General features: G+C 43.0%; 1 protein-coding gene across 1 annotated transcript in view; it reads left to right on the plus strand.

Moving 5' to 3' along the window:
• The first annotated feature begins 2,368 nt into the window (after positions 1-2,368).
• CRLF3 (cytokine receptor like factor 3) overlaps positions 2,369-21,380 on the plus strand; it is a 33,169-nt gene continuing 14,157 nt past the window's right edge. The window contains exons 1-6 of the mRNA XM_073310756.1: positions 2,369-2,569; positions 6,900-7,107; positions 10,603-10,690; positions 11,203-11,380; positions 12,529-12,751; positions 13,753-13,885. Of these exons, the coding sequence (XP_073166857.1) occupies positions 2,369-2,569; positions 6,900-7,107; positions 10,603-10,690; positions 11,203-11,380; positions 12,529-12,751; positions 13,753-13,885 (1,031 nt within the window). The remainder of the gene's footprint in view (positions 2,570-6,899; positions 7,108-10,602; positions 10,691-11,202; positions 11,381-12,528; positions 12,752-13,752; positions 13,886-21,380) is intronic.

Raw genomic sequence — 21,380 nt, forward strand, 5'->3', positions numbered from 1 at the left:
CCTCCTCCTTTCGTGGAGTCCCGAGGTCTCGCGGCGAAGCAGAGGCTTCTCGCTGTCAGTTGGGTTTTCGCGCCGCCTGCACGTTGATGAAAAGGGGGGTGGAGCGCGCACAGCGTCCTGACGTAGAAACGGAAGGTAGAAATGGGAAGTAATAGAGGCCAAACTTTCTGCAAATGCAAAATGGCCTCATCTCAGTCACGTCGGGGTGGGGGTCCCAGAGGAGATAGTCTTAACTGGCCTCTCCTTAGAGAGGGGGGGAGGGATAGTTCAGTGGTTTGAGCGTTGGCCTGCTAAACCCAGGGTTGTGAGTTCAATCCTTGAGGGGGCCATTTAGGGATCTGGGGCAAAAATTGGGGATTGGTCCTGCTTTGAGCAGGGGGTTGGACTAGATGACTTCCTGAGGTCCCTTCCAACCCTGCTATTCTATGATTCTAAGTGCGGAGTGTAGGTCACATGCTGCCACTGCCTCCTGGCCCTTGAAATCACGCTGGGGGCCCCCCACAATACACCATCAGTGTCCGAGTGAGCTGGCCTTCTGAGGGGGCTGGGCTTGCTCACCTGTGCCAGGTTTGGGTGGCAGTAATGAAAGATAGCTGGGTCACATGCTGGAGGAGCACATGTGTAAGAACTAGGTTTGTTGTATGTACAATGGCTGTCTGAGGCCATTCAGAGGCAATCTGGGAGTGCATCCTCAGCTCAAGAGGGAGAGGAGGCTCGCTAGACAGCCAGAAAAGGGCCAGTGAGGAGACTGAGTTGGGTAGGTGGGAAAAGACCCTGGGAAAGAAAGAGTGGGCAGTTTGGGGTCTCTACCCTGCAACCCAATGGTTTAGGGACTTACAGTAGAAGGTGAGAAGGGACAGACCGGAGCCTAGGAGGGGAAGAAGCTGAGCCCAAAAGAAGGGCTAAGGACTGTTTAGGAAGAGGTCTTCCTGGCAAGAGTTTTGGGTACTGGGGAGTGCCTGCTGTCTTCCCAAAATCATGAGCTGCATTAAACATTTTTTTTTCAAATATGATTTGAGTCTTTTGATTAGCCATGAGCTCTGAAGCAGTGCTTCCTCTGTGCTTAGCACAGTAAGGCCTCAGTCCTGATTCATACTTTTGGGTACTACTGCAAAATAAGACTAATTATGCAAAAACTGATGTGTGTGTTTAACTTAATGCACTGTGAAACTTCAGTGAACCACTCATGGTGCATTAAAATCAAGCACATGTGTAAGTTTGCACGTGTCATGGGTCCTAAATAAAATGATATATATGAGAGAAGAGGCAGCATGAGCTAGTGGCTAATGCACTGGATTGAGGCTCAGGAGGCATGTTTCTGTTCCCTATTCTGCCACTAACGTGCTGTGTGACACCGAGTCACTTCACCTCTCTATGCCTCACTTTTTCCTCCCACCATTTGTTAGCCGAGTCTGTTTAGAGTCTGCTTCTTGTTATTGTACATTGCCTAACATAATGGGACCTACTATAATATAATATGATAGGGCCTGGGTCAGTATAGTGTAGAGGTCAACCCAGATGGAGTTACTTGCAGTATCAGGGCCTTAAGTGCATAAGAAAAAAATTACTTGTCCCTCATGATTGGACAAGTTGATTTTTGCAAGGCCAGATACATCATATAAGTAAGGTTTCAGAGTAACAGCCGTGTTAGTCTGTATTCGCAAAAAGAAAAGGAGTACTTGTGGCACCTTAGAGACTAACCAATTTATTTGAGCTGTAGCTCACGAAAGCTTATGCTCAAATAAATTGGTTAGTCTCTAAGATGCCACAAGTCCTCCTTTTCTTTTTATCATATAAGTAATTATTACTATGTATCTATCCTGGGTACTTATCTATCTCCCATTACTTTAGGACTTAAGTGCTTTGCAATCTTCAGTGGTATTTATCTTCACAACAACCCAGGAAAGAGAGGAAAGAAAGTACTATTATCTCTATTTTCTAGTTGGGAAAGTGAGGCACAAAGCGACTTTTAAATTTGAAATTAAAAATAGTTTCATTGTAATGCAATGAGTGTATGTTCATTGCTCTAATGAATTATTAGTTTATTAGTGTGTAGACATGTAAAATGTGGCAATACGTTCAATGGTAATTCATTGTAGGTATCAATGTATTTGTCTTATGCAACATAAGTATAATGATGTGTTTCCTTTCAGTGATGGGCCTGCATGAACATAGATAGCCTTGAATTCTGAAGGGGCTTTTTGCAATCAGGACCTGGGTTTGGTGACTCTGCTTTCCTTTTGCTCCACCAATGCTAGCTTGTGTGCCATGTATATCAATAAAGTTTTCCTTGATTTTAAAAAACAACAACAACAACAACAAAACCCCAAAACTTTTGCCCCGCCCCCCTGCCTGGCTCATTGCCCGGATGTGGCTCGCTTCCGGGTGTGAGGCCAGCCCGGGCGGCTGTTGCCAGGAGCGGGTCCCCACAGCCCGGGCAGGGAGTGGGATGGATCCGGAGGGTGAGGCGCTGCTGCTGCAGGAGGCTCGGGAGAGCGTCGAGGCGGCGCGGAGCTACCGGCGGGAGCTGCAGCAGAGGCTGCGGGGGCTGCAGCAGGCGCGCAAGCAGGTGGGCCACGGGGGGTGGGGGGTATTGGGAGTGCGGGCCTGGGGTGAGAGCTGAGGGCGCGGGGGCAGGGCATGAGGTCAAGGGGAGCTGGGCAGGGAGCTGTGAGGGTGGGGCTGTGCTGAGGAGAGGAAATAGGGGGTGGGGTGACTCTTGGAGGGGGGCAGGGTAGGGACACCCCGAGTCCATGGGCTGGAACACACCGCTCCCCTGTCCTGGGACGGATTCAGATTATGTGGCATCCACGCTTCAATTTAAAACAAGTCTCTGGCCCTTTTGAGGGGGAAAAAATCTGAACATGACCTGAGCGAAACTGATGCAGGTAATTGTTGCCTGCGTCAGACTGAGCAGCTCTGAGATAAGAACTGCCGCTGTTTTGCCAGCTCCAAGAATTAAAAATTAATGAGACGTCCCTCCCTCTCCTGATCATGAGATGTTAAAAATTTGGAGTTTTTATCAACCTTCTGGTTTGGGGGCTTTTAGAGTTCCCGTTTTAAAGTTTTTCTTCTGCAACCTTGAAAGACAGAAATCTGCTTTTAAGAAAAAAAAAACCAAAGCTAAGATTCTCATATAATTGCCTGACTCCATACCCATGCATTCAGACTTGAGTACCCATTATCTGATTTAACTCTTCAGTGTGGACGTACTCTGAATGTCTTTGCTTTTGGTAGACCTGAAATACCCCCTTGGTGTTAGTTCATCTTGTGGAGTGGTCTTTCGTTTATTTTAAATCTTGCAAAATTTTTGTTGTGATCAGATAATTAATTTCCTTGAAACTGATCCCATCACCATAGAAATCTGTTGTAAACCTATGAGGGTTACTGCCCTGATGTTATGACCAAGTGGAAGATTAATGTTCGTTAATCACAGTGGTTTTCAAAGTTGTTGTTATTGCAAACTGCTGAAGGTAACGAGCCTCATAGATGCCCCTAGTCCAGAGGTCCCCAAACTGTAGAGTGCCCCCCCGGAGGGGTGGAGGACTGTTCAGTGGGGGGCAGGGAAGGAACACCACCTAGCTCTGCTTCTGGCCCTGGCTGCTGGGCCTGCACCCGGGGCCCCAGCTCCCGGCTATACCCCTGCTCCCAGCTGCTCGGGGGTGGGGGCAGACAGGAGTAAGGGGTGTGTGACCCTGAAAAGTTTGATGACTCCTGCCCTCATCCAAACTTTGTCATCTGAGCTGCAATGGTAGTGCTGCTCATTAACATAAAATATAATGGGACACATGACCGTAAACTTGTGTTAGCATGATGTGTATAACTGCTCTGTTTCTTTGGTGGGTGTGACTGCTTAGTTACCTTCACCTTTATTTGTGCCGTTTGTTTCCTCTCCCTGGGTACAGGACTTTGCATTCATTAGTACTGAAACTTTCCTTGTTCCTGCGACTTCAGTTGATCTCTTTGCTGTATGGTTCTGTGCTTGTATGCATTTGTTTCTGTTCCCCTGGACTCACTTTCCAACTGTGGCCTCGGTCATCTGCTGAGTTGGCCACAATTGCGTTTATGCTAACGAGATAGCTGACAAAGGAGGACATGAATCAACCATGCAGGATGCACATGGGGACAAGAGCCTTTGGAAATCTCAAGACTCCAAGACTGGGCTAGAGCTAGCAGGAAACATTTGCTCTATAGACCACTTAGCATTGCAGCATCAACCTCCATTTTTGGAACATTTTACTATAGTATTCAAATCCTTCCTCGAGTCTGTGTGTATTTTTACTTTCCAGTATTTTCATCCTCTCTTGTGTTTGCACATTCTTAGCTCTAGCATTGAGATTCTGATACCGATTGACTTTGTATACGCATCTAAAATGGTAATGCGTTTGGGGGAATAACCATTCTTTTCTGTCGTCCTCCACCCCCACCTCATATATACACTGCCAAACACTTCCTTTTTTTCTTAAATACTAAAATAACAAGTGAGGGGAAGCCAAGCTGTGTGGCAGCCGCAGAGGCTCATGAAGACTGCTTGAAGAGGAAATTTACTTTACCTAACCCAAGAGCTTCCTGTGTTGGTTGTCAGTACTTCTAAAGATCTAGAAATTACATCTAAGGCTTGGCTTATGTTGCAGCATTTCCTTATGTGTGTAAATCATAAAAGCACTTCATAGTAGAATGTTTAATTCTCACTTTTAGCTTGTGATTAATTTTTCATGTATTCAAATGTTTCCTTCCTAAAAAAATTATATGCAGTGGGTTCTTAATTGACTTTGTAATAAACGTTTTGTAACAACAACTTTTTCATAATAAAGATTCTTACGATATCCATAGGATCAAATATGGATATAGTGGCATATTCACTATTCACCCTGACTCCTAATAAAAGAAGAAGGGAAACATTCAATGGAACTCAAAGGTGATCGATTTCCAGCTGATTCAAAAACAAAACAAAACTGCCTTTCACGCACTGTGGAGTTGGTCCATGGAACTCCTTGCACTAAGGTTGAGGCAAAAAACTTAGTAAGATTCAAACAAATGATCAGTCACTTAAATGGATAACAAGACTATTCAGAGTTGTAATAGTAAATACAAAAACAAGAAAGTCTTGGAAGAGATTCAAACCCTCATGCTTCTGGGGTTAAGCCTCTAAATATAGGAGGAAAGAAGAGATTTTTCACTTGGGATAGCATATTTCATAACTACTGAATGCAGGGTTTCTTACTCTTCTGGAGCATCTGGTACTGGACATGACCGGATACTTGTCTGATCTGATTTGAGACTATGTGATAGTCTTCTTGTATCTTAGAAATCGCTTGTTAAAGTTAAATTAGTGACTCAAACACACAGATGTACAGACAGAGTAAACATTGAAACCATTCTCTTTCCTCTCTGTGGAGCTGAATTGTAGGTTTCTCCAAATACTGGCTGGTGATATTTGTGATAGGCCTAATCCAAAGTGCACTGAAGTCAGTGAAGTCTTTCTGCCAACTGCAATGGGTTTTGGATAAGGCCTCTGCATGCTGAAATATTCAAGTACAATGTGGTGAACCAACAATGAAGATCTTTGACGTTAAAATACGCACAGTTATATCTCTGTTCTAATACTGTGTGCTGCAGTGCGGTTCTCATTACAAAAGTGAGTCCAGTGTGTGGGAAGGACCAGCTGCACAAGGAATGGATATTTCATTGTCTTAGTGCTCTGGATGGATGGGAAATACCACACTGCTGCTTAATGTGTTAACGACATGACAGGTCCTGTGCAGTTACCTAAGACACACACTCACACTCTCTCTCTCTAACTTTCAGTACATAGCCTTAATATCATTGGTTGTAACTCTGTTCTAAAACTTCTTGTGTGTCTGAGCTGCTCTCCTTAATGCACCTGCTCAAGACTAGCAGCTCTGAGGAGCAGCTCATAGGTTACAGTAGTGTCTATGGATGTTCTTATTGAGGATGAACACAAATTCTGCTGAGAGGAGGAATTTCCCTGATTTGAGAACAAATAAGCTGCTAATGTATTTACTTTCCTCAGGAGACTTAAATAGGTTATAGACACTGGAAAGGAAATCTGTTGAATAAAGTAGAAGAAGCGTTGCCCACTGGTTAGGGCACTAGCCAAGGACTTGTGAGATGTGAATTCAAGTCCCTGCTCTACTACAAACTTCCTCTGTTATGTTGGGCAAGTCACTTATCCTTTCTATGCCTCAGTTCCTCATCTGTACAATGGGGATGATGGTACTTCCTTACCTCACAAGGGTGTTGTGAGAATAAATACCTCAAGATAGAGGTGCTCAGATACTGCAGTAATGAGGGCCACATTTTTATTGTCTAATAGTCCCAGAATAAATTGATTCACTTAATGTGTTCTGGCTTGATTGAATTGATTAAATTTTCAATGTGTCTCATTTGCATTGGGCTATTTTGGCCATGGCATATGTAGCCTGCCTCCTAGTTGGCCAAAGGCATCCTGTTGTCCCCATGATTTGTGACCCTGTTAGTGTAGGCTTATCACTCTTAGGCGTGTCTTTAGTTTGTGTATGGGGAAGATAATTGTCATAAAGGATACTCTCCTCTCTTCCAGTTTCAGTGGCTGTTCTCATTATTTATAATCTTTCTCTAAAAGATTACAAGTCTTACTTTGCTTTCATCGCTTGTCTTTCTGCTTGGGTAGCCTCACTACCTTTTCTCTCCCCTGCTTTGTACCCTTAATCAAATGAGTATCCTACAATGGACAGCATCCTAGTAGGTTTGTTAATTGTCTGAGAGCCTTTGTAAAAGTTGACCTAGCATAGAGCTTTCCACGAGCAAATGCAGGCAATGTGATTCACAATGATAAAGGAATATTTCTTTTCAGCTGCTTACCCTGAATCCTTCTCTTTTCTGTTGTCTTGAGTCAGATCAGAGAGAGCGCAGCTCTGACAAGGGATGTACTTGAGCAGCATTTTAATGATTTAAAAGGGACCCTGAGGAAGCTGCTGGATGAGCGACTAGTGTTATTGCTGCAGGAAGTGGATGCCATAGAACAAGAGAGCATCAAGCCATTGGATGAATGCCAGAAATTAATAGAACATGGAGTCAGTACAGCTGATGACCTGCTCCAGGAAGGTAGGGGGCTGTTTAAAATGTACATTCCTATAAGTCTTCTCTTAAAGATTAGTGTAGAACAGGGGTGGGCAAACTACGGTGTTCCAGCTAGGGAGCGGGGTCGGGGGCTTGCCCTGCTCCGCATGGCTCCCAGGAAGCAGCTGGCATGACTCTCTCCACCCCCCCCCGGCTCCTACGTAGTACGTGGAGGCATGGCCATGTGGCTCTCTGTGATGTCCCGTCTGCAGGCACCACCCCCGCAGCTCCCATTGGCCGCTGTTCCCAGCCAATGTGAGCTGCAGAGGTGGCACCTGCGGATGGGGCATGTGCAGAGCCGCCTGGCCATGTGTCCACATAGGAGCCGGAGAGAGGACATGCTTCCGGGAGCTGCTTGCGGTAAGGGCCACCCAGAGCATGCACCCCTGAGCCCCTCCCACGCCCCAATCCCCTGCCACAGCCCTGATTCCACCCTCCAAACCCCTCAATCCCAGCCCAGAGCCCCCTCTTGTACCCCAAACCCCTCATCCCTGGCCCCAGCACAGAGCCCACACCCCCAGCCAGAGTCCTCCCTAGCCCCGTGCCGCAACTGCCTGCCCCATCCCTGATCCCTCTCCTTCCCTCTGAACCCATTCATCCCAGCCCAGAGCACCCTCAACTCCTCATCCCCAGCCCCACCCCAGAGTCTGCAACCCCAGCCGGAGCCCTCACACCCCTCCCCTGTAACCCAACCACCTGCCCCAGCCCTGATCCCCCTCCTGTCCTCTGAATCTCTGTCTCAGCCTGGAGCCCCATCCAGCACCCCAAACCCCTCATCCCCAGTCCCCCCCGGAGCCCTCATTTCCCCCCCTCCCGCACCTCAACCTCAGCCCAGAGCCCCTTCCCGCACGCTGAACTTCTCATTTCTGGCCCCACCCAAGAACCCTCACCCCCAGCCGGAGCCCTCACCCCATCCTGCACCCCTACCCCCAATTTCATGAGCATTCATGGCTCACCATACAATTTCCATACCCCGATGTGGCCCTCAGGCTAAAAAGCGTGCCCACCCCTCGTGTAGATCATAGTGCATGTTATGATCTGCATGTTTTGGCTGAAATGGGCCTATCCTAAACTAGCACTAGTAAAGGTTTAAAGATCTCTGCAGAATTGGTGGTGGGGTGGGGGGAAACATATATCAATTCTCGCTTTTGAGGATCCATATTTTAGCATTTTGGTGTATATAACCCTAGGGTTAAGTATAAATGGGCTGAAGTATGGAATGGTAAAGGGGGAGAGTACCTTTCAGAGGTCTATATTACCACAAAGTTAATTTCCAGGCCACCAAAGCAGAAGCAATGTATGGTGTTTGGCCTCTTAAAATAAAATGTATCTCAGATGCCCCCATAAATAACAAAATATTTGTGACAGGTTTCAGAGTAACAGCCGTGTTAGTCTGTATTCGCAAAAAGAAAAGGAGTACTTGTGGCACCTTAGAGACTAACCAATTTATTTGAGCATGAGCTTTCGTGAGCTACAGCTCACTTCATCGGATGCATACCGTGGAAACTGCAGCAGACTTTATATACACACAGAGAATATGAAACAATACCTCCTCCCACCCCACTGTCCTGCTGGTAATAGCTTATCTAAAGTGATCATCAAGTTGGGCCATTTCCAGCACAAATCCAGGTTTTCTCACCCTCCGCCCCCCCACACAAATTCACTCTCCTGCTGGTGATAGCCCATCCAAAGTGACAACTCTCTACACAATGTAAATGTAAATATTTGTGTTGTTTTTGGTACTGTTAATCTGGCAGTTTATTTTAACCCTAGGTGGAACTTCAGTGGCGCATAGGTCTTATGCTAGTCCTTTGCACAGGGGGTAAATTTCACCCTATGTGGTCCAATTGCTTTTGCTCTAGGAGAGAATAAATTTGGATTTGAGTTTATTTTATATTGGAAAATGAGTTTCTGCCAAAATAGAGTGAATGTTTGTTCCAGCATTTGGGACTGGAGGGAAGCTATTTTGAGTCTGTGGAGTAAAAACATAGTGTACAGAAGTTCAAGGATTATACTGTACTGCCTGTCACTGACCTTTCCCTCCCTCACATCCCATTTATATCTGCAAGGAAAGTCATGCTTTTCTCCAGAAGATTTGCAGTTGGGACAGAAAACAATAGAAGTGTTGAGGTGTCCCGTTAAGGGTGAACTATTCCATATCATTACCAAATATCTAGTCACAAAGGAATGTTGCTACTGACTGTGTCCCTGCCCCGGAGAATCTATTCTGTGCCATTTTTCAGCTATGATTGTGCTGGTTGTTTCCTTGTATTGTTTTTGTCTGTCTCAACTTTAACTTTCTTCCACTGTGCTCTCTGGTTTGTGAACTGCAACATATCGTACAGTCTGCTACTTGCACTTGGATGTGAGTTTTGTGCTTAAGGAAGTTGCTAGCTTTGCTGTCTGAATGAAGTCCTGTATCCACCAAAGCAATTTGTTACTTTCCAAATAGTTTCACCTACTCCTGTGAAGCTGGTATTAACACCATCTCCATTTGATCACAGGAGGTGGCATAACTTGCATAAGTCTGATAAGACCTTATATCAGAGCTCCTGGATCCCTGGCCACTGGTCTACTTCTAATCCACTGGGCCACAGCTGTCTATGTGGACACTGGCAGTAAAAGTTTTGCTATACAGTGGCTCTATTCTGAACTAGAGGGGCCACCTCTGAGCAAGAAGGGAATTCAGTTTTCATGCACATTCAATCTTTTGCTGCCAAATATAGTGTGCGTTTTTATTTTTATTTTTTTTTAAATGTTGGCAACTGTGCACTTGGAACTGGACTGAGCTCACATATCTCCCACAGATCACTGTACACTCATCAGATGATAAACTTGGGAAGAGTCCAAGCTGGATTTAAGCAGAAGTCACTGTAGATATTCCTATAATTTCAGGGGTTGCCACGTAAATGTAGGGGATCAGAGCTGATGTGTTTGAAATGCTTTCTATTTATCTATTTATCTTGCACTGCTCAGACTATCACAGAACGTTACATTTGCAAAAATTAAAAAAAAATACATTAATGATGATGAGCAGGGCCTGATTCTGTGCACTGTTGAACCTGTTATAATTTCTTTGCCAGTTTTAGCTTTTTGAGATTCTAATCAGTAAAGATGCTCTGCCTTTTGATGATGTTTCCCGTTTAAAGTAGTTGAGCTGTCAAGTAGGTGGAGCCAGAGGATAAGGAGCCATGATTTCTGGCATCTGGCCCCAGCTCTGTTATTGTCTGGGACCTCGGTCAAATCACCTAACTCTCTCCTGTGAGTTCCTACAAAGCTCTTTGTCATCAGAGGATGCTATATAGGCATATATTAGTAACTAATAGAATTTCAACACTTGTATTTTCTAGCTAAGTGTCTTGCAGGAGCATTGAAAACACTGACCGCCCCCCCCCGCACTGGTTATTCTTTGATGTGAAGAATGTTTTTCTTGGGCATTTTTCATATCAGGAACAATTTTTTTTTATTCTTTCATTCCAGGAGAGAGCGTCATCCATGAGGTCATGGGAGAGCAGAATGAAAACCTGTGCAACTTTACAAAAAAGGCTTTGCACATTCAGCTGGATAGGTAAGAGACATCAATCTGGTGGGGGGATTTGAGAATTCAGCAAGGAACACGATTGACATGCCTCTACATAGGGTTTTTTTGTTTTTGTTCCTTTTTAAGGCAATGAACATTAGGGGCTTTTATTTCAAAGGTTTATTTTAGGCTTTGCTGTCCCACTTACATATAGATTCTGATAGGGGTTGGCCTTGATAATTCAAGTAGTGTTCAGTCCTCAGATGGTCTCTCTTGAAATATGGACTGTTTTTTTGCAATTGTTTTCATCAATCCCAATGAAAGAGAAGAGATTACTGAGACACAGACAACATCATTAGGCCAAAAATATTAGCTACTTCCTCAGTCTTTTAAGTCTGAAATCTGGAATTCCTTTAATGTTCTAATTTTTAAAACCAGTCCCTTGAAGTATAGACTTAAAAAAATAATCAATCCCACATGTGTTGTCTTTTAAGTGTATCGCTGAAATAGAATTGTATACAAGCTGCTCCCTTACATGTTAGCAATTTTTCTTTCCTTAGCTTGCCAGAAGTGCCCGCCTTGGTTGATGTGCCTTGTTTATCTGCCCAGCTGGATGACTGTCTTCTTACTATAGTGAAAAATCAAATCTTCAACCATGGGACTGTAGCATCTCGGCCACCTGTACAGATAGAAGAACTTACTGAGAAGCCTGGCGGTATCCTAGTCCGGTGGTGTAAGGTGAGTAAATCTCTTGAATGAATGTAACTCAGATTCTCTTTTAGACCCTGTTTCAAAAAAATAAAAAAGGTATTCTTTCTCAAAAGAAACTGAACGTCACTTTCACTTCTTTCTCCGTCAAGGGAATCATCTCCTTCTGACTTGGGATTTAAAATATACTGGAAGAAATTGTATGTTACGGTCCGATCCAGGTGCACATAATGATAGTTTTTGAGGCACAAGTGTGTGTGGAGGAAGACCTTCACATGAGAATCCAACCCCTAGTCTGCTCAGTCTGGCACTGGGCTACCTATTTGCTTCTCCCAGTATCTGCCAATTAGTGCAACAGGTCTGTCTACAACCTGTTGTGTAGAAAAGCCAGCAGAGGTAGCTGAAAAAACTGCACACTCCTCCTCTCTTCTTGGGCCAAACTGTTGGAAATGGAAGAGGCAGCAGCTTACCTCACCCAGCCTTCCCCTCCCCAAAAAAACAGCCTACAACACTTCCCACTAAACAGATGAGTGCTACAGAAATATGACACTATCATCTAAATAGCAATTGCAGAAACAGGTCTTAGTGTCACACATTTGTCAGAAGCACAGATTGACACAGAAATAAACATCTTGTAGAATCCATACTTGGTGGTGGTATGTATTACAGTAGGTAATTGCAGATAGGGCTCCATTGTGCGAGATGCTGTATCAACAATGGAAAACTCCCATTGATTTCCATGATGCCAGGATTTCACTCATAGGGATAAACAGTCCCTACCACATTAAACTTATGCACCCTTAAATATTTGAGTACTCTGGTAGGTACAGTGGGTGAGTAGAGAAACTCAGATTTTGTATCAGACACTTGGCTAATTGCTTTCTTCAGTTTTCAGAAGGCATTCCTTTTTTATTCAATAAATCAAAGGTATGGTTGCTAGGACCATACATATTTAAGTTGCTGCTGGATGGCTCTATCTTCCTTGCCATTCCTCCCCAGAAGTATGAAAGAATGTTGTGTTTTGGCTGCTGTTTTAACAAAGACCAACCATTAGTCACCTTACCTTGTGAAGGACAAATGTTGGTAACTTGCACTGCTACTGGGATACATTGTAGTTCAAAGAAATCCAGGGAAGAAATGGTCATGATCCCTTGTTAATGGAATAAATGTCTGTTTAGGTGGATGATGACTTTATACCACAAGACTACAGGCTTCAGTATCGCAAGAGTACTGCCAATCACTTTGAAGATGTGTATGTTGGCTCAGAGATGGAATTCATAGTACTACATATCGACCCAAATGTTGATTACCAGTTCAGAGTCTGTGCCCGGGGTGACGGACGCCAGGAATGGAGTCCATGGAGTATTCCACAAACTGGCCGTTCTACATTAGTTCCTCATGGTATAAACTTTTGTTGTTAGTCTTCTGAAGCTTATAGTGTGTGTGAAAAAAACATAACGTGCTGTAGATTATGAGGAGCTGTTTGCTGTCTGAAGACAATGGAGTTTCCTGCCTTGCAATATATGGAATTAAATGTGTATCTAAATAATACAAGGTAATTAGATACATACCCTTCTACAGTTGAATTCTTTGCTTAAATTTAACTGCAGCTAGTTCTGTAGCACACATGGTAGCTATCAAGCTGATGCTTGGGCTGGAGCAGTGCCTGCACTTGGAAAATGCCAGTGTGAGATTCTGTTCTGTGTTTCATGAAGAATTTTAAATCACATCTGTCATGCCTGTTGTGTCAGAGCCTGTTTTCAGGGGTTTTCTACCTACAACTAATTCAAAAGGGAAGTAATGAGAAATGGAGCATTAACTATTTTCTGGCTTTTCTCAAGGATTTCTGGTTTCTGTAATAGCCTGGGACTTTGCTTTCCTTGAGGGTGGAAAGTTAGGAATTTATTTCTCAATGGAAGCGTATCTCATTGTGATGTTATTTAGACAAGTACTTGAGGGGTTAATAAGACACACTGAATGACAAACTGAAGATCTTTCCTATTTTTTTTCCTCATTATTATAGAAAATCTACGTCCAATAAGTTTGTAAATGTCTATAAGGCTAGTTCTTAAACTGGCTGAAAATGAAAGAAATGCCAGTTTATCTTTAGTCCCAATTAATTTTATAAGAAAACTGTGTAATATACATTTTTGTCACTTCTTTGTAAGTGATCATAGCCAAGAGTCAAATGCAGGTTAATCTTTTTGGCAACAATCACAATATTGCAGAAAAATGCCTCATTTCTCTCACTCCTTTTGCACATCAATGAGAGGTTAGACCCAGAGCTTTGGTAACGTGACTCTAACTTGCACGTGAAGTAAAAAGACTGGATGCAGCCAACGGAAGCTCCTTCCCCACATGATAGCCAGTGAAGTAATTCATGTTTTTGTTTTTGTTTTAAGAATGGACAGCAGGTTTGGAGGGTTACAGCCTGAGCAGTCGAAGAAACATAGCACTTCGAAATGATTCTCAGTCATGTGGTGTGCTCTACTCCAAAGCTCCTACTTACTTCTGTGGGCAGACATTAACGTTCAGGCAAGTACATGCTATATTGCCATTGCATGAGGCACTTACGCAAACGGAATTTCCTGTTTTGTCTCATTTTGCTACCGCTGTGTTGTACAGTGAACTCAAGCCTCACTGTGCCTCTGAGTTGTAAACTCCCAAATCACTGACTTAGTGGTGTGTACATAATACGCAGTCCAATTTGTGTGTGAAGCCTGACCCTTCCTCTCTTTGCTTCCACCTCCTAGTTCTTCAGGACAAAGTCCAAGACCCTCTTGTAGGATCCATCCTTACTTAAAACAGGAGCTGAAGTGCTCTATTCCTTCCTCAATGAGATCCCCAAATTAGCCTAGACTGAGTGGACCTGTGGTATGTTTAGAACTTTTTTTGGCGCGTCTCAGCAACTGCTCTGACCTGATCTAAAGCCCATTGGTATTCTTCCATTGACTCCAGTGGGCTTTGGATTAGGTCCCCTAAACAGTAACCTCTGTCTTTCCCAACCCTCCCGATTCTTCTAGGACTGTTGGAGCTTGTTTTCCTGTGACAGTGTAAGAATGGCTAATTGGCAGTGGAGTAAGTTCTCAAAAAGATACCACCTCCAGCATAATTATAGCTCTGGTCAGATGACTGTTGTTCGCCATCTGTAGAAACTCCTGAGGGGAAAAGGTAGCTTGGGGAACTTACTTTCAGGGTTAAGAATTTAGTCCGGCACAACAGTGAGATTAGAAACCTTGGCAGCTTTTCTGCATTGAGCCCTTCCCTTGAGATGATGCTGTTCAGCTGGGGAAGAGGAGAGTCCCTTTGGAGATGTCTCGTCTGCCAGGCAGTGTCAGTTGTGATTGTAGATCTAAGAGACATAGCCATAGCTTTTCCCCAACTTTCTCTTATTACACAGACTGACAGTTTTTGTGTAATAGGCTTGACAATCCTGCTGCAAACTCCGCTTGTAGTTTAGGGGGTGTGATTATGGTGTTTATCCATGTAGCTTTCTAGATGAAGTTACATTAACCCTAACCCTGAAACTTGGATTCTGTTGGCTTTGGTTGGTCATAGGGCACGGGCATATTCAACTGTCCATTGTCTGCCATGGATGCAAAGGGCTCCAAAATTCCATCTCAAATAAAACACCAGGCTTAATATTGCTTTGTACAAAAGCATCTCTGCTATTAAATGCAGAGCTTTGAGGCTTTCCCTGGTTCTGTTTCACACCAGTGTCTTACCTTTTCATATTGATAATGGAGATGAAAATGCTTTTGATGTGCAGTTTTTTGTAGTGTGGATTTTGCTCCTTCTCTTTTAGGAAAGATCATGTTTCTGTGTCACAGAGCACTAGGCCACATGTGTCTGCAAAAGATTTGATGGAACAGGTGTTTTTTTAAGAGAATCTTGAAAGTTAGAAAATAGGTTGTGTTACTTTCCCCAATCCCCACAAGAGCTTCCCATTTCAAAGCATATATTAGATTCTGCTAGTTCACGAGATGCAATACTTAGCATTTGGCTTTATCCATCTGTTTCAGCAGTACATTCACAAAGGGATAACCAGCCTCCTGGATAGAAACGGGCAAGACTCATGTTACAGATAATCTTCTTGTCATATATTCAGGAGGCATAATAGCCTCTCCAGTGAGTAGCAAAGCTGTAATAAAAACAGCATTTCGTATGTCCCCTTCTTAGAACTAGATCTCTTTGATTGGAGTGTCACCAACCAAGACATTTAGATGAGGCTATAATTGGAGGTATGATGTAATTGGCCTGGGCCAATGTTATTCCCAGTTCTCTGCTGCCCCCATGGAGCTGTGCTTGGAAGGGATGGTGAGAGATTCTCTAGGGTGACCACCCCCTGCTCTTCAGACTGCAGTTGTTCGTAATGTTTATACTTGCAGTAGGAAGGCAAGAATAGTCCAGCTGCGCTAGCAATTCAAGATGATACAGCAGAGTAAATGAGGCTGTCTGACAGGCAACACAGTGTGCACTGGTGACTCTGGTAGGTTTAGCCTAATCTACATACAGCTAATTCATAAATAAGTGCATATGATGGATGGTGGCTTGTGCGTCTTTGTTTTGAGATTAATGGAAACTGGGGAGTGTTCGATTTCACTAACTATAAAAACCTATGGTTGATCTTGTACATCTGTCTACTCCCTGCAGTTACAAGGAGAGGACATCTTGTGGGCTGCATGCTGCCCTCCAACAAAGTGATTATATGGAATTTAAAACATGGTCTGTTAAATAGTATTTCTACTGCATGTTCTAGATACACTTAACAACTCCAGGTTACAAGTTCTCCAAAACTGCAGAGAAAAATAGTCCTCCTAAATATGGATTCTAGATCAAATGATTTTCATTAGTAAAATGAATAGCAGTTTACCCCTGAACACCACTGAAACTTTCATAGCTAAATCTTTCTAAAAGTTATATATATAGGACTCCTCCTGTCTAGGGCTGTGCTTCCTGGGATGGTTTGCTGCTGGAATTGACAAAAATATTAAGTTAAGAAATAGTGTCCTGCACCAAACCCATGGGCCTGTTAACAATTTAAGCTTATCCCCTTACTGGGGTGCCCAGCCTGCCACCATGCCCAGGGTGCTTATACTGTGTGTGTTGGCATATTATGTTTGTAAGAATTTCTACACAGTTGCCTTTAAGTCCAATTGTTCTGTCCTGCTGATTGTGCGATGGCTCTGTCTTCCCTCTACTACTAGTCTAGCTTCTTTCTGTGATCTGCTCAGTCATAAATACCAATTTGTATGAGGTGATTGATCTAAGCCATGGATCACTTATTTGAAAATGGGTTTTAAATTTACAGATAAGCTAGTGCAGTTGGTCAGCTTTGTTATGAAACCATACATATTTCCAGACAAAAAAAATCGGAGATGCTGCATTAACTGGAGGGGCAAAGAATTGATATTCTCTAATGTACAAAGTTACGATATCTGAACATTTCTAAGTTAATATTTATAAAACTGCAATAATGACTAGACCTAATGAAAACAAACTATAGCAGATGAGAATTGTAAACCTTATCTAATGTTCTTTTGTACAATTAGTTCTCATTGTGGATCAATTCATAATGCACAACTTCAAGACACTTGGATTTTTGTTTTCTTAGCTGAAAGCTATGTTATAAAGCAATCTCAGTGATGATTTCCAGAGAACTGAAAAGCCTGATAAAATAGGAGAGTACAACATGGTTCCAATTTGGAGTTCTCCTGTACATCTTGAAGGAACTAACTAGTAATTTGCTAGACTACTCTCAAAATCATAAAATATAAAAAAAGGGCTTTATTAATTTCCAATTCTTGAAGCTGCTGTTGCATCTTTGTAAAGTTGGACAAATCATAGAAATGTAGGCCCTCGAGAGGTTATCAAGATGAGCTTCCTATCCTGTGGCAAGATCAAGTATATTTAGACCATCCCTGTCAGACATTTGTCCAGCCTGTTCTTAAAGACCACAAATGATGCAGATTCCAGGACCTCTCTTCAAAGCCTATTCTAGTGCTTAACTAGCCTTACAGTTAAGTTAAATATTAATAACTTTTTAAATTTCCCTTACTGCAGATTAATCCCATTACTTCTTGTCCTACCTTCAGTGGACGTGGACAGCACAGCCCGTAATATGTGTGAAGACTTATCAGTACCCCCCACAGTTTGTTTTTAAGACTGAACATGCCCAATGTTTTTTCCTTTTCTCATAGATCAGGTTTTCTAAACCTTTTATCACTGTTATTGCTCTTCTCTGGACTCCCTCTAGATTGTTCACATCTTAACATGTGGTGTCCAGAACTGGACACAGTACTCCAGCTGGGGCCTCACTAGTGCCAAGTACAGTAGGACATTTACTACATAACACTCCTTTAACCCAGAATATTTGCTTTTTTTTTTTTTTTTTTTTGCAACTGCATCACATTGACTCTTATTCAATTTGTGATCCACTGTAGCCCCTAGATATTTGCAGCAGTACTGCTGCATATCTCGGGGGCTTTCAACCTGTGAACCTCTGGGGGTCCACAGACTATGCCTAAGATTTCCAAAGGGGTCCACACCTCCATACAAAAATTTTTTAGTGATCCGCAAATGGAAAAAAGTTTGAAAACCCCCTGGCATATGATTTTGCTTAAGTGTAGTACCTTGGTCTGGTCTTTCATCTCATTGAATTCAGATCAAGTCTCCAATTGGTCTAGGTTCCTTTGAATTCTAATCCTTCTCATTCTAATTGCATCCCATCCCAGATTAGTGACCTCCCCAGATTTTATACACATACTCTCCCTTCCATTATCCAAGTCATTCATGAAAATATTGACTAGTACTGGACCCCTGCCCACACAATACATCCTTCACGTTTGCCAGTGAACCACTGACAACTACTTTGTGCACCAACCTTATAGTAATTTAATCTATACTACATTTTTCTGGTTTGCTTATGAGTGTGTCAAGTGGGACTGTGATAAAAGCCTTACTAAAATCAGTATCACATCTGCTTCTCTCCCACCATCCTCTAGGAAATTAACCTTGTCAAAGAAGGAAATTAGATTGGTTTGGCATGATTTGTACTTGAGAAATCCATGCTAGCTATTTCTTATAACCTTATTATCTTGCTGGTGCTTATAAATTGATTGATTAATAATTTGGTGCAGTATCTTTCCAGGTGTCAAAGTTAAGCTGACTGGTCTGTAATTCCTTGGGTTCTCTTTGTTCCTCTTTTTAAAGGTAGCTACTATGTTTGCCCTTCTTCAGTCCTCTGAGACCTCATCCGTCTGCCATAAGTTCTCAAGGAACTAGCTGAAGCAATCATCTTTAAGTACCCTGACAACTTTAATACATTAACTTATCTAAATATTCTTTAACCTGTTCTTTCCCTATTTTGGCTTGTATTCCTTCCCCCTTGAATATTAATTGTATTAAGTATCTGGTCACCATTAAATGTTTTGATGAAGACTGAAGGCAAATAAGCATTGAACACCTCTGCTGCCTTGATGCCATAAGTTACAGTAACTCCTCGCTTAACATTGTAGTTATGTTCCTGAAAAATGCTACTTTAAGTGAAACTATGTTAAGCAAATCTAATTCCTCCATAAGAATTAATTTAAATAGCAGGGGGTTAGGTTCCAGGGAAACTTTTTTCGCTGGACAAAAAATCCCTTTTTAAAATATATATATATACACACACACACAGTATAAGTTTTAAACAAATAATTTATTACTGTACACAGCAATGATGATTGTGAAGCTTGGTTGAGGTGGTGAAGTCAGAGGGTGGGATATTTCCCAGGGAATGCCTTACTGCTAAATGATAAACTAGCATTCGGCTGAGCCCTCAAGGGTTAACACGTTGTTAATGCAGCCTCACACTCTACAAGGCAGCACAAACAGAGGGAGGGGAGACAGCATGGCAAACAGAGACAGACTCACACCCTGTGGGTGGGAGAGAGATGCACATTTCCCCTTTAAGTACATTGCCTTTTAAAGTAGATCAGCAAGTTGAGATAGCAGCTGCTGCCAGCAAGCTTCCTCTGTCCTGAGCCCTGTCCTGTCCCCCCCACGCTATGGAGATAAGGTTGTTGGGGGGGGGGCTTAGGGGGACACCCTGACATTAGCACTCCTCTTCCCCCCACCCCCCTGCACAGCAAGCAGGAGGCTCCCGGGAGCAGCTCTTAGGTAGATGGCAGGAGCAGCACACGGCGGGGGGGGAATGACAGCTGTGGTGCCCAGCAATTGATAGCGTGCTGGGTGGCTGCCACACAGGGAACTTAGGGGAGCAGGGAGCTGATAGGGGGGCTGCCGGTCCATGCTGGTTCCAAGCCCCCACCAGCCAGCTCCAACAGGCTGTTCTTCCTGCAAGCAGTGGACAAAGCAGGCGGCTGCCAAAGAACATTATATGGGTGCATTGTGCAACTTTAAACAAGCATATTACCTAATTGATCAGCAAGGTAACAACAAAACAAGGTTAACCGGGATGACTTTAAGTGAGGAGTTACTGTATTAGCTGTCTCAGCTCCAGTAAAAACCAATCCCCACCAAAACCGGGCAGGTTGCTTTTTCAAGAATGCTCAAGGGATTTAGGAGCTTAAATCCTGTTGGTTTTAAAATGACTTTGCCACTTAGGAGTCTGTTTCTTTGAAAGTCAACATAAATCACGTGGACTTTCTTGAAAATTTTACCCAGCATCTTTAAGCAGCAACGAAGAGTAACAGAGGTAAATGTATGATTCACAGGACAGAAAAACACACATCCATTTATAGAAGTATCTTTAAACATATAGCTTCTATGGCCTCCCTCCCTTTATAGGCCTGATTATTAGCCTTTGGCTGGGATGTGGACATTAGGTTTTAATGGTTCATCCATAAACACAAGTCTGTTTGGTTGATCATTGAAAAAGTCTCACTATCCGTTCTTTATCAAAATCATAAATTCATTTTGGCAGAAGCCAGGCTTGCAAATTACTTTTCCTGTTACTTGTTTTAAGATTCTGCCCCCACCAGAGGCATGGTCTCTCTATCCAAAGAAAGTTAGCAGGATGAGTTAGGTTCCCACAATTGTTAAGGGAACCTGCTAATCTTTATAATAAAAGCTAGAGAAACAGCCTGCAACTGTCAGTACATTCTCACCCTGAGGGATTGAGCCATGACCCAACATAGGGCTTCATATTAATAGGGCTAAATGGCTAGTCAGTTCCTTAGTGACAGTCACTTTAAAATAACTTCTAATAAAGATTTGAACTATGGTAAAAGTACAGAAAGCTCAGAAGTTATGTAGTGGCAGCTGGCTGGCTGCCTGCCTCTGAGCACCTTGGTGCCCATATCGTGGGCTTATTTTCAATACCCTAACAATTGACATTTGCAAATATCAGGTACAAGTCTATTCACATTAACAAATTTCTATTGTCTCTCTGCAGTGACTTACCCTTTTACAGTTGACTAGCACCACTGCTCCTACATTTCCTTTCAAATAGATGAATGGCAACTCCTTAAGTGTATTATGTTAATCTGATAGAGATTGCACCTTGTTCTTCTGCAGGATTTCTTCCTCCTCTTGTCATGGATATCATCTGTATTAAACCCACTTTCAATCCCTCTATTAGAACTTAAGTCAGGGTTATGTTCTGAGTCCCTTGTAAGGAGCTTTTGCTGAACATTAGGCCTTCTGTACCTGCCAGAAATGGAGCTTTGTGCCTTAAAAATGTGATGTTGACAGTTTGGTAGACAGTGACTAAATTTGTGATTCTGCCTGGACTGGTACAAATGCTAATAGATGGGACAGCCAGGGTAAAGCCATGTTCTACAACTATTGAAAGTGGTGGGCCACAGGCTACATCACTAGGGGGAACATAAAAAAAAAAAAGTGAAAATTTGAGGAATGTGAGAAAAGATACATCTGTAACCTCTCTGCTCGATGAGCATTTGCTACAAGCTGAAGAGAAGTATATGGTGAAGCTCATCTTAAGGACCTACATGATCAGTTACTCAGCAGAAGTGGTCTCAAAGTTCAGGTGAAATTGTGGTGGAAACCTTGGGGCCATTGTAAAGAG

The sequence above is a fragment of the Lepidochelys kempii genome, chromosome 14 (assembly GCF_965140265.1).
Source record: "Lepidochelys kempii isolate rLepKem1 chromosome 14, rLepKem1.hap2, whole genome shotgun sequence".
Classification (NCBI taxonomy): domain Eukaryota; kingdom Metazoa; phylum Chordata; order Testudines; family Cheloniidae; genus Lepidochelys; species Lepidochelys kempii.